This window comes from Phalacrocorax aristotelis, chromosome 2 (genome assembly GCF_949628215.1).
Source record: "Phalacrocorax aristotelis chromosome 2, bGulAri2.1, whole genome shotgun sequence".
NCBI lineage: Eukaryota > Metazoa > Chordata > Aves > Suliformes > Phalacrocoracidae > Phalacrocorax > Phalacrocorax aristotelis.
Genome location: NC_134277.1, coordinates 131,926,430 through 131,948,851, shown reverse-complemented (window position 1 = coordinate 131,948,851; position 22,422 = coordinate 131,926,430). Strand labels below are relative to the sequence as shown.

Genomic DNA, 22,422 nt, shown 5'->3' with positions numbered 1-22,422 from the left:
TATAGGTTATTTTTCTTTTTTTTTTTTTTCTAGAAATATGTTCTTTTGCAGTGTGCTGAAATCTGTTTTTCTTATAAAGACATGAGAAACCCCTCCCTTTCTTATGATCTTCTGACATGTTTGCTATTGTTCCTGTTGGTAAATAGATTTGCTATTACTGAGAATTTATGCTGAGGGGGTGGGTCAGAGAAACCAGAGATAAACGTGAAGGGCTCGAGGTTTTGAGAGCTCTTTTTCTCTCCTCGCAGTGTTCCCTTATCCTTGCGAAAGACAATGGGTGGGTCTAAATACCAGAATGCTTGGGGTTATTTTTACATGTTGTCTGTGCTGTTCACAGCATGCTATGCCATTTTGGAGGATCTCAAGCCACTCTGACCTTATGGCCCTTCACCATGCCTTGGAACTGGAGTACTTGTAGCAGCTCAGCAGCACTTTGAAACCCCAGAGCCTCCTTCTGCCCGTGGACGGGATGCCTGTGTCTTGTGTCAGCATTGGACTACAGAACTTTGTGATTTCAACATGTTGACGTACAGCTGCAATTGGTCTTAACCCTTGCCCTTTCAGTAAACGGAGGAGCATGTCTTTTTCTTCAGAACAGCTGTTGACTCTGGTACTGTGAGTCCAACAAAAATAAGCCATGCAAATGTTTGAACAACTCATCTTTACCGTATTTGCTACCAAAAAGAAATAGAGAAGGAAAAAAAAAAGAGATTAAAAGGTTCATACCTGTGAAGAAAAAAAAAGGACCTGCAAATGCTTTGTAGTTTTTAGACTCTTCAAAGTGACACACACCGTTTCTTCAACACAGCAAACTTGATTGCACAATGAAGACTGAGATTTTTCAAAATACCAGTGGAGTAATTTTCTTGTAAAGAAGGTTTACTTTTTGGTTTCTCATGCCCAGGGTACTCTGTACATCTTTACTTATTTATGAACAGACTATATTTTGACATCATATAACTGAGGATATGTATAATAGGATTAAAGGCTATTATAAGCCTTTGCCTTATGGTACAGCAACTACTTTTGATTTTAGCACATTACAGAGTAGTTTAAAATATGTCTAATTTAAACTAATAGGTACATCACTGAGACAATCATGTACAGGAAGAATTTTTTGTGTAAATTTGTAATAATGAATGATTCTTTTACATATTGTTAAGGTAAATGCTATTGAAAGATAGTAATGCCTTGTTGGTGAAGAATGAGGCCATGTGTGCACAAACTGTTGTGCAGTGCCTTATCAATGCGTTGGATATAAATATGTAGATAACGGATTTTTTTAGATAAATTTGTCAAGACCAAAAGCATGGATGTCAAGTGTCAATAAGAATTGGGTTGTGTTCTTCTCAGCTGTTTCTCTACCTTTTTCTTCTCTCACCTACTCTGAGTATGAAAAGATTGATTTCTTTCCCCGCATGAAAGAAATATAGATAAAACACAACTGAAGAGGAGTCCTTTGCTGTCTTCTGTTTCCTTTTTTAAATTTAACATATTAACCCTTTTCTAAAGTATTGAAAAAATGAATTAGCAGATTCATTCCATAAAGAAATAGAGAGACAACACAAATATATTTTAAGACATAACTTAAACTGGAATCTTGGTACCAAAAGGTTTCTGTGTCATCCAAAAATGAAGGAAATTATCATCATTGTTATTTTTAGAAATCAGTAATGGGAATATTTTGGAGAAATTGAACAAGAATAGTCATATACATTTAAGGTTTTTAATCCTCTTCCACCAGGAGTCAGATTTTCCTAAGATATAACATCCATTGCCGGCAATGGAAATACTGAAATAGTTACCGCCAAGGAGTTAAAATTTGCTTTTGTCTATACCCATTTACAGGACAAACCTAGACTGTGTCTGTCTGTGACTTGTGACTTTTCTAATCCTGAAGGCCATGAGCTACTTGGTCAGATAAACTGTTAGTCTGACTTTTCGGCTTGAATTGTACCAATTCCCTTTACCCAATTTAAATCTCTTCATTAAAAAGAAGCCTCAGCTTTTTTGGTTCATTCTCCAGCTTTTCTTCTTGTTTTCTTTTGCTAAAAACACCAGCCCTGAAAGAGCTACCTGCAAAGCTACAAAGCACCAATGTAGCTACACAACACCTTTCTCTACTGGAGGAATCATATTGCTGCTAGAATTCAATGTTTGTGGATTGCTTTTTTACCAACAGGGGTTTTTATCCTACCAAGACTTGTGCATGTGCTTTACTTTATCCAGTATGAGTGCTGGAATTCACCCAGCGCTCACTCACATACATACATAAAGCACATTGTGGGTAGTTTTTAGAATCGAGACTATAATTAGCCTTTTTTTTTTCCTCAAGCAAAGTAGACAGTGATGGGGGGTTGGTTGTCTTTTTTTTTTTTTTTTTTTTTTTGGCTTTTTCCAATTTTTAGTCACTCGCAGACTAAAAAAACCAAACCATTTATCTGGGCCTTATTGTACAAAAAGTGTGTTGTGTCCACTATTGTGTACAGAATTTTTCTTCATTAATTTTGTTTTAAATTAATAAAATTGATTTGTGAACGTATTAAACAATTGTTTTGTATGCAAGTCTATGACATTTCTGCCCTCTAGCTTGGGAACGAGGAGAGATCTCTCATCTCTTTGCTGTCACAAGGCAGAAGTTGTTCACCTGCTTGTGCCCAGCTGAGACATTAAATAGGATAAAAAATATTTGCATCTGGTATACAAAAGGCTCAGTTAGATGGGCAGCAGTTGTTTTTCATATGGAAGAAGCTAGAGAAGGTCAGTGCAGAAGAGGGACTCGGTTCATGGTGTACTGGAAATGTGTGCCTAAGTCACTCAACGTTAGCTGCTGCAGTGCCTCTGAATGTCATCTGAAGCAATCCATGTGCTGAATGGATGAGTCCTATTGTTCAGATATCTCACTCAGGGCTACAGCAAGTCTTCCATCCTCAGAGGATCTACAGGCCTGAATGTCTCTGGGAATTCAGGACTGGTATTTATCTTTTGCAAGCACAGAGCAGGGGCACCCTCTAAATCAGGGGGAGAGTGGCGATGCCCACTATTTTACAGCAGACACTTTATTGTAGACCCATGAAGTATTGGTCCAGAGCGTGGGTTTAATTCACTTTTCTAAGGAGAGGGAGGGGAATGCCCAAACCCACATCTCACCTTCCACAAGTTTATCCTAATTAACAACTTTTAGACTAATCTACCCAAGAAATATCCTCCACTCCTCCTGGTACTGCTGTGCCACCCTGCACAAAGGGATTAGCTGAGCCAGAGACTGCAGAAAAGAAGCCATAGCATGAGTATGGCTGTGGCTGCACTGAAGGGAAAAGCAGGATCAGCCAGGAGAAGAAAACGTGTCCATCAACGGTGTATGGTTGTTTTGCAGTGGCTGATGAAGAGATCTGTTTGCTCCTTCACCCATGAGTCAGAGCCTTGAATGGAGGCTAGTGGGCACTTGTGCTCACTTTCTGGTCTAGTGAGACATGAGTTTTGTTGCTACGTTGTGGTACATCTTCAAAAGGAGAGATGGACAGTGCCCAAACTGAAAAATGGCATGGCTTAGACAAGTATGGGTTTTAGTCTTCTCAGAGAGAAAGGGATTAAGTCAGCATAACTTCTTTTTGAACTAATCGTCCAATTATAACAGTAGTGACCAAAAGGAGTGCATTTCACCCATTCCCTGCATGGCGTAGAATTAACTGATGTCTGCCATGTTTTCTGAGCAACTTGATCTTACTTGTGTCTGAGGTGCTGGAAGTGCCTGGCAAGTCACATCCTTAGGAGATCTGGGAGAAGAAATATTTCCTTTCCAACTCCCTGATGGCCCGGGGAGTGAGCAAGAAACCAATTCAGGGCATATGTAAATAGGTGAAACAACTAAATGCAAGTTACCCTTAACTTTACAAACCGCAGTATCTGATAATTTTAGGTAAGGAACAGGACGATCGTTTCATTGTAGAGTCTGCCGAAGTCTCACTTTAGGTACCTTGAATTCTTTCTGTATCTAGCCTTTATCATCTCCCTCAGTCCTGTGGAAGAGGAAAATAACCTGAATAAAAGGTTATGGGCAACAAACTAAGCTGTAGTATTATCAACTTCCATGTGCTAAACACCTTTACTTTCTTATATCTTCCTTACTTTCACCTTTCCTCCAACAAATGATTACTTGGGTTTTGCTACAGTGTAGCTTGTTCTTTGGCAGTGCTTGTTGCAAGGTGTCCTGTCACAGTATGTGTGATGGCCTCAGTTCCACTATGCCGCCACGTGCCAGAAATTGTCTTCCCTTAGGAAATGGCTTACCCTCAGAAGGGTCAAAGTGAAGGTGTCTCTGTTACAGACAAATTGAAGAAATTCTTCCAAAAAAGTAGAACTCTGGAACAAGTGTAGTGGCTGTAACTCCAGGAGGTTTTGCGGTTAGCTTCTGCAAATGATAAACAAAGCCTCTGAGGTTTGCTGTTTCTTGTGATTACTAGGATAGAGATCTTTTGGAGACTGAAATCCCATTGCCAGCTGGCCACACTTTAAAAAGCCGTCTTTAAACCTATCTCCTCCCCTTGATTCACTGAATGCAGTGCTCAGGTGTGCTCCTGCACTGCCCGTGAAAATGCACTGGCTGTTCTATTGAACACATTTTGGAGGTTTTTGTGTTTAGGCTGGTGGATGATCACAGTGTTTTAAAGACATCCTCTTTCATCCTTGCTTCTGATCTCAGATTAGTCTTAAACCAAGAACATGAAATTGCAAGTGTTGCTTAACTCCAAACATTTGCTTCCAGAACCCTGGAAGGCCTGTAGCTAAACATTATCTGACATTACTGATGAAGGCTATGTAGCTGAAATATTCTACACTGTGAATCGGCTCCTTTGATACATGAATACACATACCCCTATTAAAAAATCTTGCCTCGGGTCCCTCATTTATTTTAAACTTTTGCATCTTAAAATTATTATATGTACAGTACTATTGCTGGTTTTGAGGCAAAACAGAGACATGCAATATATTATTCTGCTGTAATCCATTACAGCGTTGAGTTCACACTAGCAAATCACAATTACAGCTTTACAAACTTTTACTTATAATGTGAAGATGAAATTGAGGTTTTGGTTTATATTTCCATCCCTTCCTTTTAAAGCTGACAACACAACAAATGGAAGCAAAACCAAGACCAACCAAGGAACTGCTTCTATGTGTTTGGCACCACCCCGGAAGTTGGATGCTCAGAATTAACTTATGTCTATATGTTTTCAGCACCAATGGCCTCTCAAGGCTCAGAAAATGAATTATTTTTTAACAAACTTCATATGAACACCCTACTTAAATCGAAATCTTGTAAGAAAGCTTTAGAGTGAAGGCCATCGCGTTATGATGTAGGTAGCTCATAAGCTTGGGGTCTGCTTTTTGGAACCTGTCAGTATTGCTTGAAGTTTCCATTTCTCAGATGCTCACTGATAACAATGTTCAGCTGTAATAGCTTTAGTTCTAAGAATAAAACACATCAAAATCATTACAGTGTGTAACTTTGAGGTAGTGCCAAGAAAGTAAAAGTAGTAGTAGTAATTATTATTATTTATGTCTTTCATGACTGGAAAGCATGCTCAGTGAGCGGTATCTTTGCCTCAAAAATGCTTGCAATGCAAGCCAATAAAATATTGTTAGAAATTCTCTTTTTTTCCTTTTCCTTCAAATTTCTGTGTCTCTCCGTGTTGTGATTCTTGGATTCTGCCCTGCAACATGAGTAGATGACGGATGTCAAGAGGCATGTTGCTTTGCGTCAAATGCTAAGGAAGAGGCACAGTCCTGCACCAGTCTTCCTCTGTACTTTGTCAATGGCAAGGCTGCACAGCTGCCACTTTTGTCATTCTCCTTTTAGCCAGGGACCGGCTCTAACAAAATTGTCCAGCTCTCTTGTACCAGCAAAGGGCTAGAAGAAAAAGGGAAAAAGTGGGTGAAAACAGTCAGCTCCCAGGTTGAAAAAAAAGGGGAGAGGTGTGAGAATTGCAAGGCTCCAAAAAGGGTCTGTAGGTAACCAGTGATGGTCACTGAGCAGAGCACCCAGCACTCCCAGGTGGCCTCCCAGCAGCTGCCCAGTGCTCTGTCCAGGGATGTGATGGGACAAGGGATGGTGAGAGGCCTCACAGTCTTTCAGCTACCCTATTCCACCATCTTCATGGTGTGGAAGGCCAGCTTGGCCATAGCAAGGACATCAAGGACATGCTGTAACTCAAGATGGGGATGGTGTAAATCAAGAGGAGACTGGTTGCAGTTCCTCTTCTGGCTCCTTCTGAACCTCTTGCCCTGTCCCCATTACGTCTGTGCAGCTGCAGCATAGCCTCTCACCATGTGCCAGGAAGGCCGCAGTAAGATGTAGAAATCTGTGGGCTGTGTGTCCTGGGCTGCCTGCACAGTCTACTAAATCTGTGAACCTGTACACATACACACACACATATATATATATGTTGCCAAGCTTGGTTATGGCAGCAGAATGAAAATGGTGTGTCATTGACTGACTTTAAAACAAATGGTTTGCAATAGGAAACACCCCTTACTCTCACTCTTCAGATATCCAGGAGATAAATAAAACTTTTGCCTACCCAAATCGTTCTTCTTTTATAGCTGTTTGTGAGCATTTCATTTTATATTAGTGCAAATAAACTTTCACATTCTGATACACTGGGGAAAAATACATTTCTCATTCTGTACTAATATTCTACATTGCCATTTCTGGTCTTTAAGTGGCTATTAGTACCTGCTAATGGTGTTAGAACAACAAAAGGAAAACAAAAGATTTTGATTTATCCAAAGGAAAATACAGCTCTGCCAGCTCTTATGGAAGCCACATGATGTTGCCAGCTAACACCTTGTAGAAGTCAGCCCAAGGCACAACTATGTATGTTATTAGCTATCTGCCCTTTCCGTTGCTTCACAGCCACTGGCAGTTACTCTGTTGGTAAGAGGTATTTGTGGCTTTGGTTTTGTTTCTCACCCACTCTTTGAAATCTTTTGTGGAGACTGCTGACTACTACTCCCCAAAGGGCTGGCCTTTGACACTGTGCTATTTCCAATCTTATGTATAGATGCAGCATTATTTTCCAGAGTGGGAATTGAAGCATTTGCAAAGGAAGCCCCAGTCTGCTTCATTTTCTTCATTGCCAACTCATGTCAGATTTGACATGGAGGTGAGATGAGATCTAGAGCTTACATTAAACTGAGTAGCTGGGACTGCAGAGACCGGAGGTATAATACAGAGGAGGTGGAGAGTGGTTAGAAAGAGAAAGAAAAAAATTTTTATTTGAAAAATGTGAGATAATAAATTTGGGGGAAAATAATCCAAAGCAAGGAGTGGGGAAGAATGATGAGTTGTCTGGCATGGAGTGAATTAACTTTACATTTAGAAAAGCAAGTTTCCTTTCTTGGCTCTGCCACAGAATGACCCAAACATATTGTTAGGACTTCAGCCCAAAAAAGGCTCAGACTCAGCAAAGCTAAGTGTCACTGTGGCTGGTCACCAGTGGAGCATCCAGAGCTTCAGATGGGCATGCGTGCTGTCCATGGAGAGAGTTGGGAGCCTCAGTGAGGAGCTGCTGAAGCCAGCTACTGGCTCCAGAGCTGTGCACAAAATCGTGTCCTCGCCACAAGCTTAGGCACTACCTCTCGCCCCTTGACTGATAGCTGGGAACCCTTTCCCGTGCAGGAGTTGAGGCTGCCCATGCTGAGGCACGTGGCAGGAGGTTCCCCATGCCCTGCACAGCTCCTGCTGTTCACCTTCTCTGCAGAACCTTAGTGATTAGTGACCACTCACACAGGATACAGGTGACTTTAATCCAAGTCTGCTTTCAACCCTAGCCAGGTCTATGTGTTGTACTCCTGGGAGGCTGCCTGCTGTTAATATTCTCAAAGAATCAGAGGATTTTTGTGGGAGTGGAAGAAGACAGGAGAGAGGGAGCAAGTAAGCACACAGACTCTCAGAGAAGCACGAGGATGGTGTTTGCAGAACAAGAACGCTCTGCCTCTGTATAGATGCTTAATGCAAAAAACAGAAGGTCCTGGGAGCTGTCACTCAGCTCGGGGCTCCCACCTCTGAGGCGTGTGCTCACACTGCTGAATGACAGTCATGCCCTTTGCTCTCTTTAGCAAAATCCATTGGGTGGACTGACACAGATTCAGCAGGAGGGGTGATGATACCTGTTTCCCCTCCTCTCTGGAGTAAAAAAAATTGAGATCTTGGTACAAAGATGAGGAACTGAATAGAAAAAAATCGTGACATTCCCTTTTACCTCAATAAACTCTATAATTCCAGAAGGGATAATTAACCTTGCATTAAAATCCTATTCCAGCTCCTAAATCTATCTATGCAGTCATTATTTATATGTGACTCACTAAACATTCAGTAGAGCATCTCTGTCATAGATATCAGAGGTCTACTTACATGCCATTTCGTACTTGTCATTAATTTGGGGTCACAGGAGGTTAGTCCAGTAATATCTCCACTACAGAGAGGGTAAATCCTCCAGGACTGCCTCTGCTATCTTATAAACTGAGAGTTTGGAATTCAATTAAAAAGGGCCAGATTTATCCCTAGTAACAGCCTTCCTGGAGCTCTTTTGTTTTAAGATGGAAAGTATTTGAATAGGAATTGAAAAACCCCGTAAACTATATACTTAGCTCTCTAGAAGACAAGGAAAGCTCAGCAAGGTAAAATGAAAACAGAAGCTATGAAAGTTGCAATATCCCTTTTAAATGGCAATTGCATGGGGAAAAAGAAGTTCTTGTGAATGCTAGCAATCCCTTTTTGTGTTCTTACAATCCAGCTGAAATCCATCCTTCAGTAATCTTTTGGTCCAGCATTTCTTAAATACTTGCTCTTACACCACATGGTTCCTCTCCCCATTGCTCCAGTTGCTGTGTGAACCAGCAGGTCTGAGGATTTTGCTGAGGATCTTTGGGCATTTCCCTGCAGAAGACCAAAACCAGGGGACAGGTGTGCAGAGCAGGTAACAGAGCCAATGTTAATATCTTCTTGAAAGTGCTCTTGTTACCATTGGATGTTCATAGGAAACAGGCTAATATATTTCAGTGTTAATGACAGGTGAAAAGTTCAATTTCTGAACTATATTTTGTAATTCTCTTTCTTACAGATAAGGAGGGTTGGAATTAACTTATGGTGGCTATAAATTTACTTCCATTGATGTCAAAGACTAAATTTCCATGAAAACCTGAACATAAACTATTACAAATCCCAGACATTGGGTAACCCATTGGTTTCTATAAAAGTTATGGGCATCTGTGCAGACCTGGAACTGTAGCAGCCCCTGAAAGTTTGTTAGCATTTTTTGCTTGATATTTGCTCTTTTTTTTTCCACTAGGAATAGAAATGAGACAAACCTGATCATTGCTATGGCAATCCCAAGCCAGAACTTTTTCTGAAGACTTTAATTTGGTTTCTGAACTTTGTTTTGCTTGAGAATGTGGTCTGATGTTATTTCCTCCTTCCTGCTGAGCAGTCCAAGTCCTGAGCTGGGCCGCTGGGTGATGAGAGAAGATACTGACCTCATGCTTCTTTTTTTTTTTTTTTTTTTTTTTGACCACCTTTTCACCCACATTTGTCTGTGAAGAACGGATCTGTGATCCTGTTCTTGTCATTTTAACTTCTTCCTACTGGGTGCAATGTCCTCCTCCATATTCAATGATACCCAATGTTTTAAACATTGACATCTGAGACAGAAGCTATTTAATACTTCCATAGTAGTATATAATACATTTCCTTCTGTTCTGAGATGGAGAATACTGTACCTGAAATGTGCAGAAAAAGTTAAAGTTCAGATACTAATATTTTCCACAGGCTTCTAATTACTCTTGCATCTGTACCAAATATAGAGTGATGTTCAAACCTTGTGTAGGTCTCTGGCAGGACTTTGAACAGTTATGTTGTTTCTGGTCAGGTTTCTAAAAACCAGTCTAGTAATTTTGAAAACATGCTGGCAAAAGGACTCTGTTCCACAAGACACCAGTTTAATTCTTAGACAGTGGCTTTCTGCTGAATATTTGTGGTATCGTTCTAAAGTGTGGAAGTACATGGGATTTCTAAACCCTCAGTTTCCTGGTGGGAATAGCTCTGGACAGATGGTTTTACTATCCAGATGACAAACTAATTGCCAATAATTTTGTAGAAATAAAAATCTTCTTTGAAATGATGACCTAATTGTTATGTAAAAGAAGAATAGACTATTGTAAATGATTCATTTTGTAACATAAATCTGAAGATGAGCTATGAATGCTGCTTTCAAATCAGTCTGTTAATTAGACTTTATTAGACTTGTAGGTGAGATTGAGGGGTTTGTGTTCATTCAGGGACATAAAGCATAAGGAGATTTTGGCTCTCATAGATGGAAAAAAATAATTTAATCCACTCCCTTCTAACTGGAAATGGAAAGTAGACCCCCCTTCAATCATACTTTGAATCATAAATGAGGGACAGCTGCAGTCTGAGGTTAAGTACAGTTATTCCCACAATTCAGTAGTGAGATTGAGATTTGGATTTTGGCCCTTTAATTTACTAATCCACCTAAATAACCAAATGGCATTGCTTTTCATCGACGAGAGGCTAAGTAAGTGAGAAAAGCTAACCAAGATGCAGTATGTTTGTGGCTGAACTGGTACATGAGCATGCTAAAACACATGTAACAAGTACGCCTGAGATCCCTAACCCATACGTTTCCATTCCCAGTCACTCAGATTTCCCTTCCAGCATCAGCTGCACAGTTAGTATCAGTGTGGGTATGAGGAGTTCCCAAATAGACCCAAGGCCATCATGTGTCCTTCCCACCCATCTTCAGATAGACTCTGTTGTGAACATACATTTATACAGAAATCAGTATGTTAGCATCCAATCACCTTCATCTTCTGTCAGTCTTGTGACATGATAAGTCAGGAAGCAGAAGCAGCAGCCTATGTGTCCATGCTCATCTTTCTCATTAACAGCCTCAACACAGTATATGCAGGGAGTGCTCTGCCATGGCTGGGTTCAAGCTATTCCATATACAGCCCTATTTCATACATTCCTCAACTCCATTGGCCTTGGTATTTTGGTATTACAAAATATTAATTCCCTGCATTCACAGTCAGTGTAGTAATGTTGCAAGAATGTAAACTGTGAAATGGCAGAGCTGTGGCTTGTTGTCATGGCATATTGGCTCTTCTACTCAGGTTGGATTCCTGTTTATTAAATTGAAGTCAAGTCTCTGAGTCACACGTCAGGTCCTCATGTCCCATTCATTTTATATCTTCACTTGAAAGAGTATTTTCTGTTTCATCTTCATGTTCAGTGTTTTCCAAAGGTGGCCTGGGTAAAATAAAAAAAAAAACACCATGTATTTATGCCTGTGGCTAGAAGAAAGGCTTTGTTTCAAACTCATTACAATACTTCTTAAGAACAGTATGCAAAATTTAAGCCTGTCTAAACAACACCAGGAGGAAACAATTGCATTAATTGTATAAATAAAATTAATCATTGGTTCTCCAGAACATAGATTAAGCATGCTGTTAGTGATATAGCCCATGAAAAAATAAACTACTGAGCCCTAGTGGTCAGATTATAACCAACTCTGACATCCTTATATATTCTTGTAAACCTACAGTGGTTTGTAGTTTTCTTTGCTGCAAAAAGGAAGGCAAACAAATATAAATCGAAAAGCACAGCTATGATTTGAAATTACTCAGCCAGAAGTTGAACCCATGCAACTGTGTCATTTTATTTATCCATCAGTACCAATGTTTTGTTCTGCCAGAACTCCCCAAAGCCTCAGGTCTGTAGCACAGACAGTAAATCGTAAAGAACCATGTTTCAGTAACACTAATTGGTACAGCTGCTGAAAAAGACCAAAGACCCAAAAAACCAAATAGGATAATGGTAAAAGCCTCTGCCCACAAACCTAGCCTGTGGTCTCTGCAACTTTGCCACAGCATTTCAGCTTGCCAGATGCTGACTACATCAGTCTGCAACTATTCTACTCTTCTGTGTTGAGGTTGCTTGGTAGATAACAACCATTCTGGATCTTTGAAATAGAAGCATAGAATAGGATAGGAAAGGATAGGACAGGACAGGAAAAGACAGGATTAAAGCAGCAAAACAAATAAATGGTTTTGGTTGAATAACATAACTGATGGAAAGACAGCCACCATTACTTATCTCCCAGACTAAAAGATGGGCAGCAGTTTTGGAGGAAGGATCAGCCAGGCTAGGAGGAATGAGTTGGCTTAGAGAGCATGTTGCATGCCATGCCAGCACCTGTGGTTAGGTTTAGAGCCCATGTTAGCTAAAATATCTTGAAATAATTCGGCTGGCGCTTAACCCATCCCCCTCCAGAGTGGGAAGGACAGCAGGAAGTGCTCCATGACAGGAACAGCTGGGCTCATCCAGCTGCAGTGCAGCCACATATGACCCTCTCCTGAATCAGGGATCTTTGCTTGCACCTCTGCTGTACTTGTAGGGACACCTGGACCCCTTCAGAGCTAGAGTTAAAATACTGGACACAGTGCAGAGTTGTACAGCATATGTATCCTCTAGAAACTGCCCTAAGTCCCATAGAAGGGCAAAGCATGAATATGGCCAGCAGCAAAAAGCTCCTATCCTTATCAACTGTTGCCCTCCAACCAATGCACATCATGGAAAAACACTTTTCAAGCTGATAACTTTTTTGAGTCAATAGTATGGCATTGGAAGGAGAACAAGGACTGATGCAGCTCCAGTATCCAGGATGTCTGGGTTGTATCCTCTGATTCCGCACATCATGCTAAGTAAGTGACTTATCAACCTTATCTGCTGTCTCTTATCTCTTAGTAAAAAAGAAATCATACCCAAAATAGCTGCCGGGAGACTGGCATGATTACAGTTATGAAGCATTGTGCACTTCTCAGACATACAAAAAAGTTCAAATGTTTTCAGTGAGGTCAGTATTTCATTGTATGTGCATTTCCATTTTAATTGTGTCTTATTTCTATTTCAATTGTTTTATTTTATTTACCCCCTACCAATCCCAGTGGATCAACCAGATGTCCTGGTGTTTGTAAGACAGTCCACCTCCTTCTTCTTGTCCTCCTCTTCCTCCTCCTCCTCCTCCTCCTCCTGCTGAATTTCCATGTCCCTTGAGAGTGTGCCATTGTGGCCTGCCTCTGGCTTCCCATGTAGTGTGTAGGGTGCACTAAGAGATAGAGAAAAGAGTCATCCCTGGTGGCCACACAGCAAAAGTACACAGAGATGACACTTTCTGCTGTCCCACCCCTCTAAATGCAAGGCTGGTGGTTCTGCAGGGAGGAATCTCATCTCTTGTTAATTTGGGAAGATATTCAGAGGAGAAATCATCCTACAAGCAGAGCTTATAACTCCACTTCTGTCCAGGACCATGGTTCCCACTTTAGCTACCATCAAGGTGTGTGCCAGATAATTACAGTCCAGCAGCCTTTCACATTATGCGAAATTTGACCTGGAATTGAATCCTATAGCTACTCTGTCAGCTAAATGGTAACGGTGTTGTGAAAGGCTGACTTTTGTCTGAAGGGAATGATCTGAGAGTGAGAAAGTTATACAGAAAAATCCTCTTCAATTCCAGTGTTATTAGACCAGTTCTGATGCCACTTTTCTGTCTCCCTTGCCAAATATAATCCTAAACTCTTCATAAATCTGTATTTCTTCCTCATATTTTTCATGCCCGATTGGCTACCCAGTAATTGGGATGGCTGGGCAAGGAGTAGGGGAATAAATTATTTTGTTTTCTTCAGTATGTTTTTTTAAAACTGTGAGGATAAATGGAAGGGAAGTCTTGACAATATGAGCATTTGTTTAAACAACTGTTAAAAATACTATGTAAACAGTTTTCTGTAATATTTGTTCTAAAATATAGTATCTAGCAAGCCAGCTACATCTAAAGCTGTAAATGGGTCTTAGTGATTTATCTCAGCAAGAGCTAGTGTTTTGCAGGTTCTTATGAAGGATGAAAAATTAATAAATAGGGATTTATCCATTAAAGAAATGTGAACCCTTAAAGGGCTGTCAGGTCCTGGCAAAGATTTCAAACTCCATAAGCAAAGGAGAAGGTGTTACCCCTTCTACCAGTGACCTCCACGTGTCAAAGGAGACACTGCTGCAACAGCAGTCTAAGGAAAAGGTTTAGCTTAGAAAGCCTGCCTGCCTTCTCTCTCTTGGTTTTATTGTCAGCATTCTGTGTGAGCACCACAGCCTCGATCTTTCAAGGAGGTTGAGAACACCTGTCTCACTCAGGATGATGTAATTTCTGCTTTAATTCATGACAATACAATCAGCTGACATGTTATAAATTGCCAAGAAGAATATGCTCAGTTGTGATCCAAAAAAGGTTTTGTTGGGTTTGTTTTTTTTTTCCCTGCGGAAACGTAAACAAGAAGCAGGATTGGAACATGGAAGAACCACTCTAGATTTTCTCGAATATCTGGGTTTATCCAATTGTCTAATGCCTATTCTGGCTACATAGTTTTTAATCTTGTTGGTTTAAATACTACTGTACATTTGATTTTGTTAAATGTAATATTCCATCAATATTGTTGTTCTCATATTTTTATATAAGATATAAATTACACATTATAGTATATCAATATAATATTAATGTTTAATTTTTTTGTTGCCTACATTTTGTGAACCTAGGGTCTTCTGCTTGCAGTACAACTTAATTCTAAAGGCTTCTATACTTGTCAGTTAGGGAACACTAAAAGTCTTTTATGCCAGGTGAAATTTTGCATTCCCATCTACCTACCTGCTCTATGCACCTATGGTCACTGCCCACCACACCTGTACTAGTCCCACTTTTCTCCAGTCAAGCTGTCACCCATCCCAGATGCTGCTTTCATGCATCCCTTCTTCCTTCAGAGCATTCCCTTGGACTACCTTGCACTTCCAGAGAGCAGACTTTGGCCTGTTTAGGAGCCTGATTGACAGAGTCCCTTGGGAGGCAGTCCTGAAGGGCAAAGGAGTCCAGAAAGGCTGGACATTCTTCAAGAAGGGAATCTGAAAGGCACAGCAGCAGGCCGTCCCCATGTGCTGAAAGATAAGCTGGCAGGGAAGAGAATTTGCCCAGCTGAACAGAGCTTTGGCTGGAAGACAGGAAAAAAAAAATTAGTTTATGACCTGTGGAAGAAGGAGCAGGCAACTCAGGAGGACTACAAGCATATCATGAGGTTATGCAGGGAGAAAATTAGAAGGGCCAAAGCCCAGCTAGAACTTAATCTGGATATTGCTGTAAAAGACAATAAAAATGTTTCTATAAATACATTATCAACAAAAGGAGGGCTAAAGAGAATCTCCAGCCTTTATTGGATGCAAGGGGAATCATAGTGACAAAGGATGAGGAAAAGGCTGAGGTACTTAGTGCCTTCTTTGCCTCAGTCTCTAATAGGAACACCAGTTGTTCTCTGGGTACCCAGTCCCCTGAGCTGGGCCAGGGAGCAGAATGGACCCCCCATAATCCAAGGGGAAATTGTCAGTGACCTGCTACACCACCTAGACACACACAAGTCTATGGGGCCAGGTGGGATCCACCCAAGGGTGCTGGCAGAGCTGGCAGAAGTCCTCACCAAGCCACTCTCAGTCCTTTATCAGCAGTCTTGTCTAACCTGGGAGGTTCCAGTTGACTGTAGGTTAGCAAATGTGATGTTCATCTTTAAGAAGGGCCAGAAGGAGGATCCAGGAACCACAAGCCTGTCAGCGTGACCTGGGTGCCAGGGAAGGTTATAGAGCAGATCATCTTGAGTGCCATCACGTGGTACATACAGGACAAGCAGGTGATCAGGCCCTGGCAGCATGGGTTTATGAAAGGCTGGTCCTGCTGGACTAACCTGATCTCCATCTATGCCAAGATGACCCACTCCACTCAGTGGATGAAAGAAAGGCTGTGGACGTTGTCTACCTGGACTTTAGTAAAGCCTTTGACACCATTTCCCACAGCAGTCTCCTGGAGAAACTGCCTGCTCATGGCTTGGATGGGTGTACTCTTTGCTGGGTCAAAAACTGGCTGGATGGCCAGGCCCAAAAAGTGGTGAGTGGAGCTAAATCCAGTTGGTGTCTAGTCACAAGTGGTGTTCCCCAGGGCTCAGTACTGGGGCCAGTTCTGATTAATAACTTTACAAATGTCCTAGATGAGGGGATTGAGAGCACCCTCAGTAAGTTTGCAGGCAACACCAGGTTGGGTGGGAGTGTTGATCTGCTGGAGGGTAGGAGGGCTCTACAGAGGGATCTTGACAAGCTGGATCAATGGGCCGAGACCAGCTGTGTGGGGTTCAACAAGGCTCAGTGTCGGGTCCTGCACTTGGGTCGCAACAACCCCATGCAATGCTACAGGCTTGGGGAGGAGTGGCTGGAGAGCTGCCTGGCAGAGAAGGACCTGGGGCTGTTGGTCTACACCTGGCTGAACATGAGCCAGCGTTGTGCCCAGGTGGCCAAGAAGGCCAACAGCATCCTGGCTTGTATCAGGAATAGTGTGGCCAGCAGGAGCAGGGAAGTGATTGTCCCCCTGTACTCGGCACTGGTGAGGCCACACCTTGAATACTGTGTTCAGTTTTGGGCCCCTCACTACAAGAAAGACACTGAGGTGCTCGAGTGTGTCCAGAGAAGGGCAACGAACCTGGTGAAGGGTCTAAAGCACAAGTCTTATGGGAGCAGCTGAGGGAACCGGGATTATTTAGCCTGGAGAAAAGGGGAATGAGGGGAGACCTTATCGCTGTCTACAGCTACCTGAAAGGAGGTTGTAGTGAGGTGGGGGTTGGTCTTTTCTCCCACATAACAAGCGATAGAACAAGAGGAAATGGCCTCAAGTTGCACCAGGGGAGGTTTAGATTGGTTACTAGGAAAAATTTATTCACTGAAAGGGTTGTCAAGCATTGGACCAGGCTGCCCAGGCAAGTGGCTGAGTCTCCATCCCTGTAGGTATTTAAAAGACGTGTAGATGTGGTGCCTGGGGACAAGGGTTAGTGATGGACTTGGCAGTGCTAGATTAACGGTTGGACTTGATGATCTTAAGGGTCTTTTCCAACCCAAATTATTCTATGATTCCCAAGCAGCAGCAGGGGGAGAGGCTCTTGGTCTCTTACTTGTGCCTGTGGTAGCATACTAGGAATGCATTTTTGGTTTTGGAAAGCATCTAGTCAGGCAAAATAATTTCAGTTATTTTCACTCATACTCAAAAATTGATGATTTTTAGAAGGAAAGCACATAAATCAGGTAGAAGTTGCTAGAAATGTTTTATTCTTATCAGCATGGAGTAAGAAAATTTGTGGTCTGATATTGACAGAACATGGCTTGCCTGGGTTAAAATACACATTTACCTCTGCTACTGGTTTAGAAATGTTTTAGGAATACACAAAGGATTTTTAAAAATAAAAGCATGGTGCCTCAGGGAATACCGCTAGTTTAAATAACACATGAAAAGTATTTATGAGCCTTTTTTTATGAGGTGGTCAAAGCAAAGACCATCCAGCATGTAACATAAGACTGGCTAAAGAAGAAAGGTTTTTTAAAACCACATTGGAGAGTTAAGCACGAATGGAATTTTATTTCAGTCTCTATTGCTTATTTAAATTAATGATGTTTTCAGGTGGACTCTAAATGATAATACAGATCAAGGTGAGTTTTGCCAAGGAGCTGGACACTAGTCTATTATTCAAAGAATGTTACTGACTAATGTTGAAATAATCCTAAAAAGATGATAGGTTTAGTGAAAGGGAATTTTTAAATAGTTTCAAACATTTTCAAATGCACTGGAATTGTGTTGACCCATTTTTTAGCAATGGAGATTAATCCTCCTGAATAGTCCCATGTACCTTAATGGCAGATCTCCCAGTATTTATCCAGTGTGTCCAGCCACAGCAAAGTGCAGAATAAAGGCCATTGCCTCTTGTTTGGTCAGGCAATACCAGCTCAGTAGTTCCTGCTGTGTTGTTCTGGAGTTAATGAGGTTTTCCGTGCAACAGGAAGAAGCTCTGGTCCATCCCCATATCAGGGGATCACCACCAGGTCTAATTCCTGGAATTGCCAAACCCTGGCCTGTTTTCTGGGTCTCCTAGAGGGGGGTTCAAGTGCTACCACTCCAAACTTGTCTCTCACACACTTTCCTTCCATTTTGTACACACTCAGTCATGGTCTGGTTCCAACACTTCTCTTCCGGTCCCTAAATTTCTTATCTCCACACAGGTCTCTGAGCTAGAACACTGATTACAGAGACTTTGCAACCCCAGGTGTTTTCTGAGGTGCTATGAGTCCAAGGTACCTACTGACCTAATACACCAATCTCAGTAAGGTGAGCTTTATACATCTTGAATTATATCTCACTAATCAGGGCCACTGCACTGACTTCATGTTATTCACTGGTTCTGCATTAGGCTTCACTGCAACTGTGCAAGTACTTAAAGTGTTTGCAGAAGTACAGGTTGATGAGGAAAACTTGTGAATGGACATGGTTTTGTTTCTGCCTTATTTATGCCTGTATATATTTAGCTAATTAGGACATTCATTAGAAATTATTTTTGCAATTACTATGCCGGTAAGTAGGCAGAACTGAACAAGATTGATTACAATGGGACTACCCTTAACTGCTTAAAGTAAAACATGGACATAAAACCTCAATGTATCCAGAACAAACTTTATCTGAAAAAAAGGAGAGCTTTGAGCATGCTATTTGTGTGACTTCATTGTGACTAAGATTGGTGTACTGATCTGGATGCAAAATCAGTTTAAAAGTTGCTTTGACCATGGTTTGTTTTGTTGGTTTTTTTTTTAGCTGGGGAACTTTCTCTTAAGCTGGTGTCACTGTTGACCATTTTGTAACATCAAACCGCAGCCTCCTACAGGAAATGTAAACAAATCCTGCCAAGGGTGGCATGGAACTTCAATAACCTTAAACCATTTTACACCTAAATGAGAGCATCTGTGGAAGGGATTAGCATGCTGTAATTTATGTGCAGTGACTTCCCACCTTAAGCTGGTTTGCCTTAACTTTCCTGTGTGTCCCTAGGCAGATAAGCAGACATGGAAAGAGTCTGGGCTGCACTGGTTCAGTCACTTCATGGAATGATTCCATGGATCTGGGTGTTTGAAACTGATGCTGCATAGAGGCTCCTTGATTTTGGTGGAGGAGTTTCACTCACAGTAATGCTGTGTCTGAGTAGGTTTTTCAGTGATTTATCATTAGTGATGAGGGCAGTACGTCTGTCTTGGTAACTATTGTTGTTCCAGAGCATGCTGTTGGCTATGGTAATGGAGATTAAAAGCATCTTAAAATGAAACAGCTGCAGTCTTTCAGTTGTTATTCATTAACATTTCTTTGTTCGATCTGTTTTATTGATTTTCATAGTGCATAAAATACACAAAACGTGCAGAAAATCTGATACCGAATGAAAGGGCAATGTATAGAGAGAATCATGCAGTCTGAGGAATGCTACAGTGAAGCAAGCAGTCTGAGTCAGGCTGGGCATGAATTCACCGAAGGAAGTGGACTAAGCTGCCACCCTTCATTTAAAAGGCTGGAAAAAACTATTAAGTGCCTCTGTGGAAATATGTACCTGAAATTATAACAGCCTCCCAAACCAGAGCACAAGCCTATGTCTCCACTCAAAGGGGTGTAAGATATTGCTAAAAAATGTAAACAATTTGGGCAGAAGGGCTTTGGCCTTACATTAAGTGGGATGTAGTTGGATGTGTGTATATGCATTTGTGCGTGCTTTTGCTCTTTGTAGAAAAGGCTGGGCAGGTGCAGTAGCAGGAAGCTCAAAAGCAGAAAGTTGATGAATGGCCTGATTCAGCAGAGTCATCAAGAGGGAAAAGAGCTTCTATGGGGAAGCTGCCCTAAAAATTTTGCTGCTAAAGCCAAAGTCGTCTCCCATTGCTTAATACTGCCTGGTTTCAAGAACATGAGGTTTGTAATCAGGGAGAACTGCATACAAACGGCCTGACTCCATCATCGATTTCTCTTCTTAAAGAGAATAACCTTCAAGCCTCCAGTTTTTTGGCATAGACAATCAAGTTGAAAAGGGTAGCAATATAATCTGCATGAAAAGTACAAACTGTACCTGGTGGTCAGGGAGCAAAACTGGCATCATCCAAGTCCCAGGGAGGCCAATGGGATAACTCTGATTTCACCCAAAGTGTGCTTTGGGTCAAGTCCAGCAGTAGCATGCGTATCATCTCAGCGTATATTTCTTCCCTTGCAGGGTAACCATTGTTTCAACTTTAAGTGGTTACAGAACAGCAGCACTCTGATAGCAAAGACGCTACCCTGTCACTATGCTGCTAGTTAAAGACAGAAAAGATGCTTTACATCAGTGAAGCACTTTATCCTGCCAAGGGCCACTCCTGCTTTGCAAGAGGGCATTCATAGTCACAGCCATGAATGTATGCAGCCAGCGTATGCCCTGACAGGGATGGGAGCATCTAAGGCCTCCAGGCAAACCTCGTGAAGTTCCATAATGTGATTCCCAGGCCATTTTGGACACTCTCTTCCCTTGGACTTCATGCACAGCAAAGCCATAATGGGATTCTCAGTGTGCCTGGGCTCAGTGCCATATGGACAGCAGTTGTATCCTGGCAGAGGAATAGTCCAGCCCCAGGCATTGCTTTCCTGTACCATGGGAGTATTTCAGTTCTGGCACCTCTATGAAATTGGTCAGAGAATAGCATTTGGCTATGTCACCCGTGCTGAACACGTTAATTAACATTCTTAATAAGTGCCTGGCTTTTTCTGTAGCTGTGCAGCAGTTAGTTTGTAATATGGACTATCAGCTTTGCTCTATGGAGCCAAACACCAACCTTCTTTTATTTCATTCTCCTACAGCTTCTTTTCCTGTGATTTTAATTTACATTGCTAAATAGTTCAAGCATACTTAGACTACTATCTGTCTCCCTCTAGAATACAACAGGCACTTATCTGGCACTATAAATGTAATAATGGTAATAACAGAGCTGTCTCTAAGTGTTTATTTGAACACACTTGGTAAACTCAAGGGAAAGGCTGAACACAGTGACATTTCATTAAAAGACAACTGATGTTTTATTTAACTCAATAATTAAAAGTTTTACAAAGATCACCTCAGGGTGGTTTTTAATAGCTCCATTTCAACTGAATGCCCAAATCAACAGGTGTGACAATTGTCCAAGAGAATAATTTTAATATAAGCAATAAAGGCTCTTACAGATTCAGATATGTTTCCCTCAAGAAAATGAGAAGTGTTTCTATAGAGATTATGATGACTGTATAAATTAGTCCATCACTCCTCTGTGCACAAACTATAGAAGGTTCCCAAATGATTTGAGTCGTTTCCTGCAGCAGGTCAGTGATGGTATGGAGCTGTAAAACAGTGGTACTCAGCTATTTTAGCTCCCATTCAGAGAGGATTTTCACCTATTGGAAGGGCACTATTTTGCTTAAAGTAAAACATAGAAAGAGAAGAGGTCCCAACAGCACAGTTGTCAGACTGCTCTTTTTCTTTTTTAAAAAATATTTTTTTAGGAACTGAGGACTTTTTGGAGGGACACAAGAAAAGCAGTTAGCCGGGCAATGTCTTGGGAGCAGTTAATTAGTGAGAACATGATATGAAAGGGGGATTAAACTCTCCTTTTGCTTGATGAAATGGATGCTAGCTCCTGCATGGTCTATTCCCAGCCTGGTGCAGAAGTCTGACAGCTCTTCTCATGCACTAAGTGCTATAAAATGTATTCTCATGCTGCCACTCCAGCTTCTGGCATTAACTTTCCCCTTTTCATGTCCTCCCAATCTTAGCATTTTTTCCCCTCCATGCTGCTGTTTTCTAGATGAAATAGTTTCCTATGCCTTTTGTGACAAATCACTTCTCCTTTCTGTCTCCCTAAGGGAAAAACTAGTTGTTATGACTGGGCACATTTCTCTTATGCATGACACATTTACCTTGCAAACCCTGTGGTGCCAGAAGATGTTACTCATCCTGACAAATATTTGCTATGCCAATACAGCCTCAACAGTAAGCATGGCAAGTGTTTCCTAATCTGCTTCAGCACAGGGTTAGTGGATTAGCTCAAACCACGCTGATGGGTTTTGAAGTTTATCTGGCCACATTTACCCTGAGCGGCCTGCATAATGCGGAGCTGAAGGCTGGGAAAGGTCCAGTGAGCCAGCAACAGAGAAAGGAGGACAGTTAGGTCTTCAAGTTCTCCATTTTGATCTGGTAGAAGACACTGTTCCATGCCCCAAACTTTCTTTACAAGCAAACACTGATCCCTTAGTATTTTATCCCTTGCCTTATACATATTTAAATAGGGCTGAAACATATTTGCAATTGATGCGACTGCAAGTATGTGTATGGGCTCCACCTGGCATCAGTAGGTTACACCAGTATTGACCAGCTAAGAGCTTTGCCCTTTGTACGTTAAGCATATGTATAATGCTA

The 22,422-nt window shown here is 41.5% G+C and overlaps 1 protein-coding gene across 11 annotated transcripts in view; it reads left to right on the top strand.

Moving 5' to 3' along the window:
• The window catches only part of EYA1 (EYA transcriptional coactivator and phosphatase 1), an 83,796-nt gene extending 81,775 nt beyond the window's left edge, over window positions 1-2,021 (top strand). For all 11 annotated transcript variants that reach the window (XM_075085232.1, XM_075085221.1, XM_075085223.1 and 8 more), the window contains one exon: window positions 338-2,021. In XM_075085232.1, coding sequence (XP_074941333.1) covers window positions 338-418 — 81 coding nt within the window. In that variant the 3' untranslated portion in view covers window positions 419-2,021. The remainder of the gene's footprint in view (window positions 1-337) is intronic.
• Window positions 2,022-22,422: the final 20,401 nt, after the last annotated feature.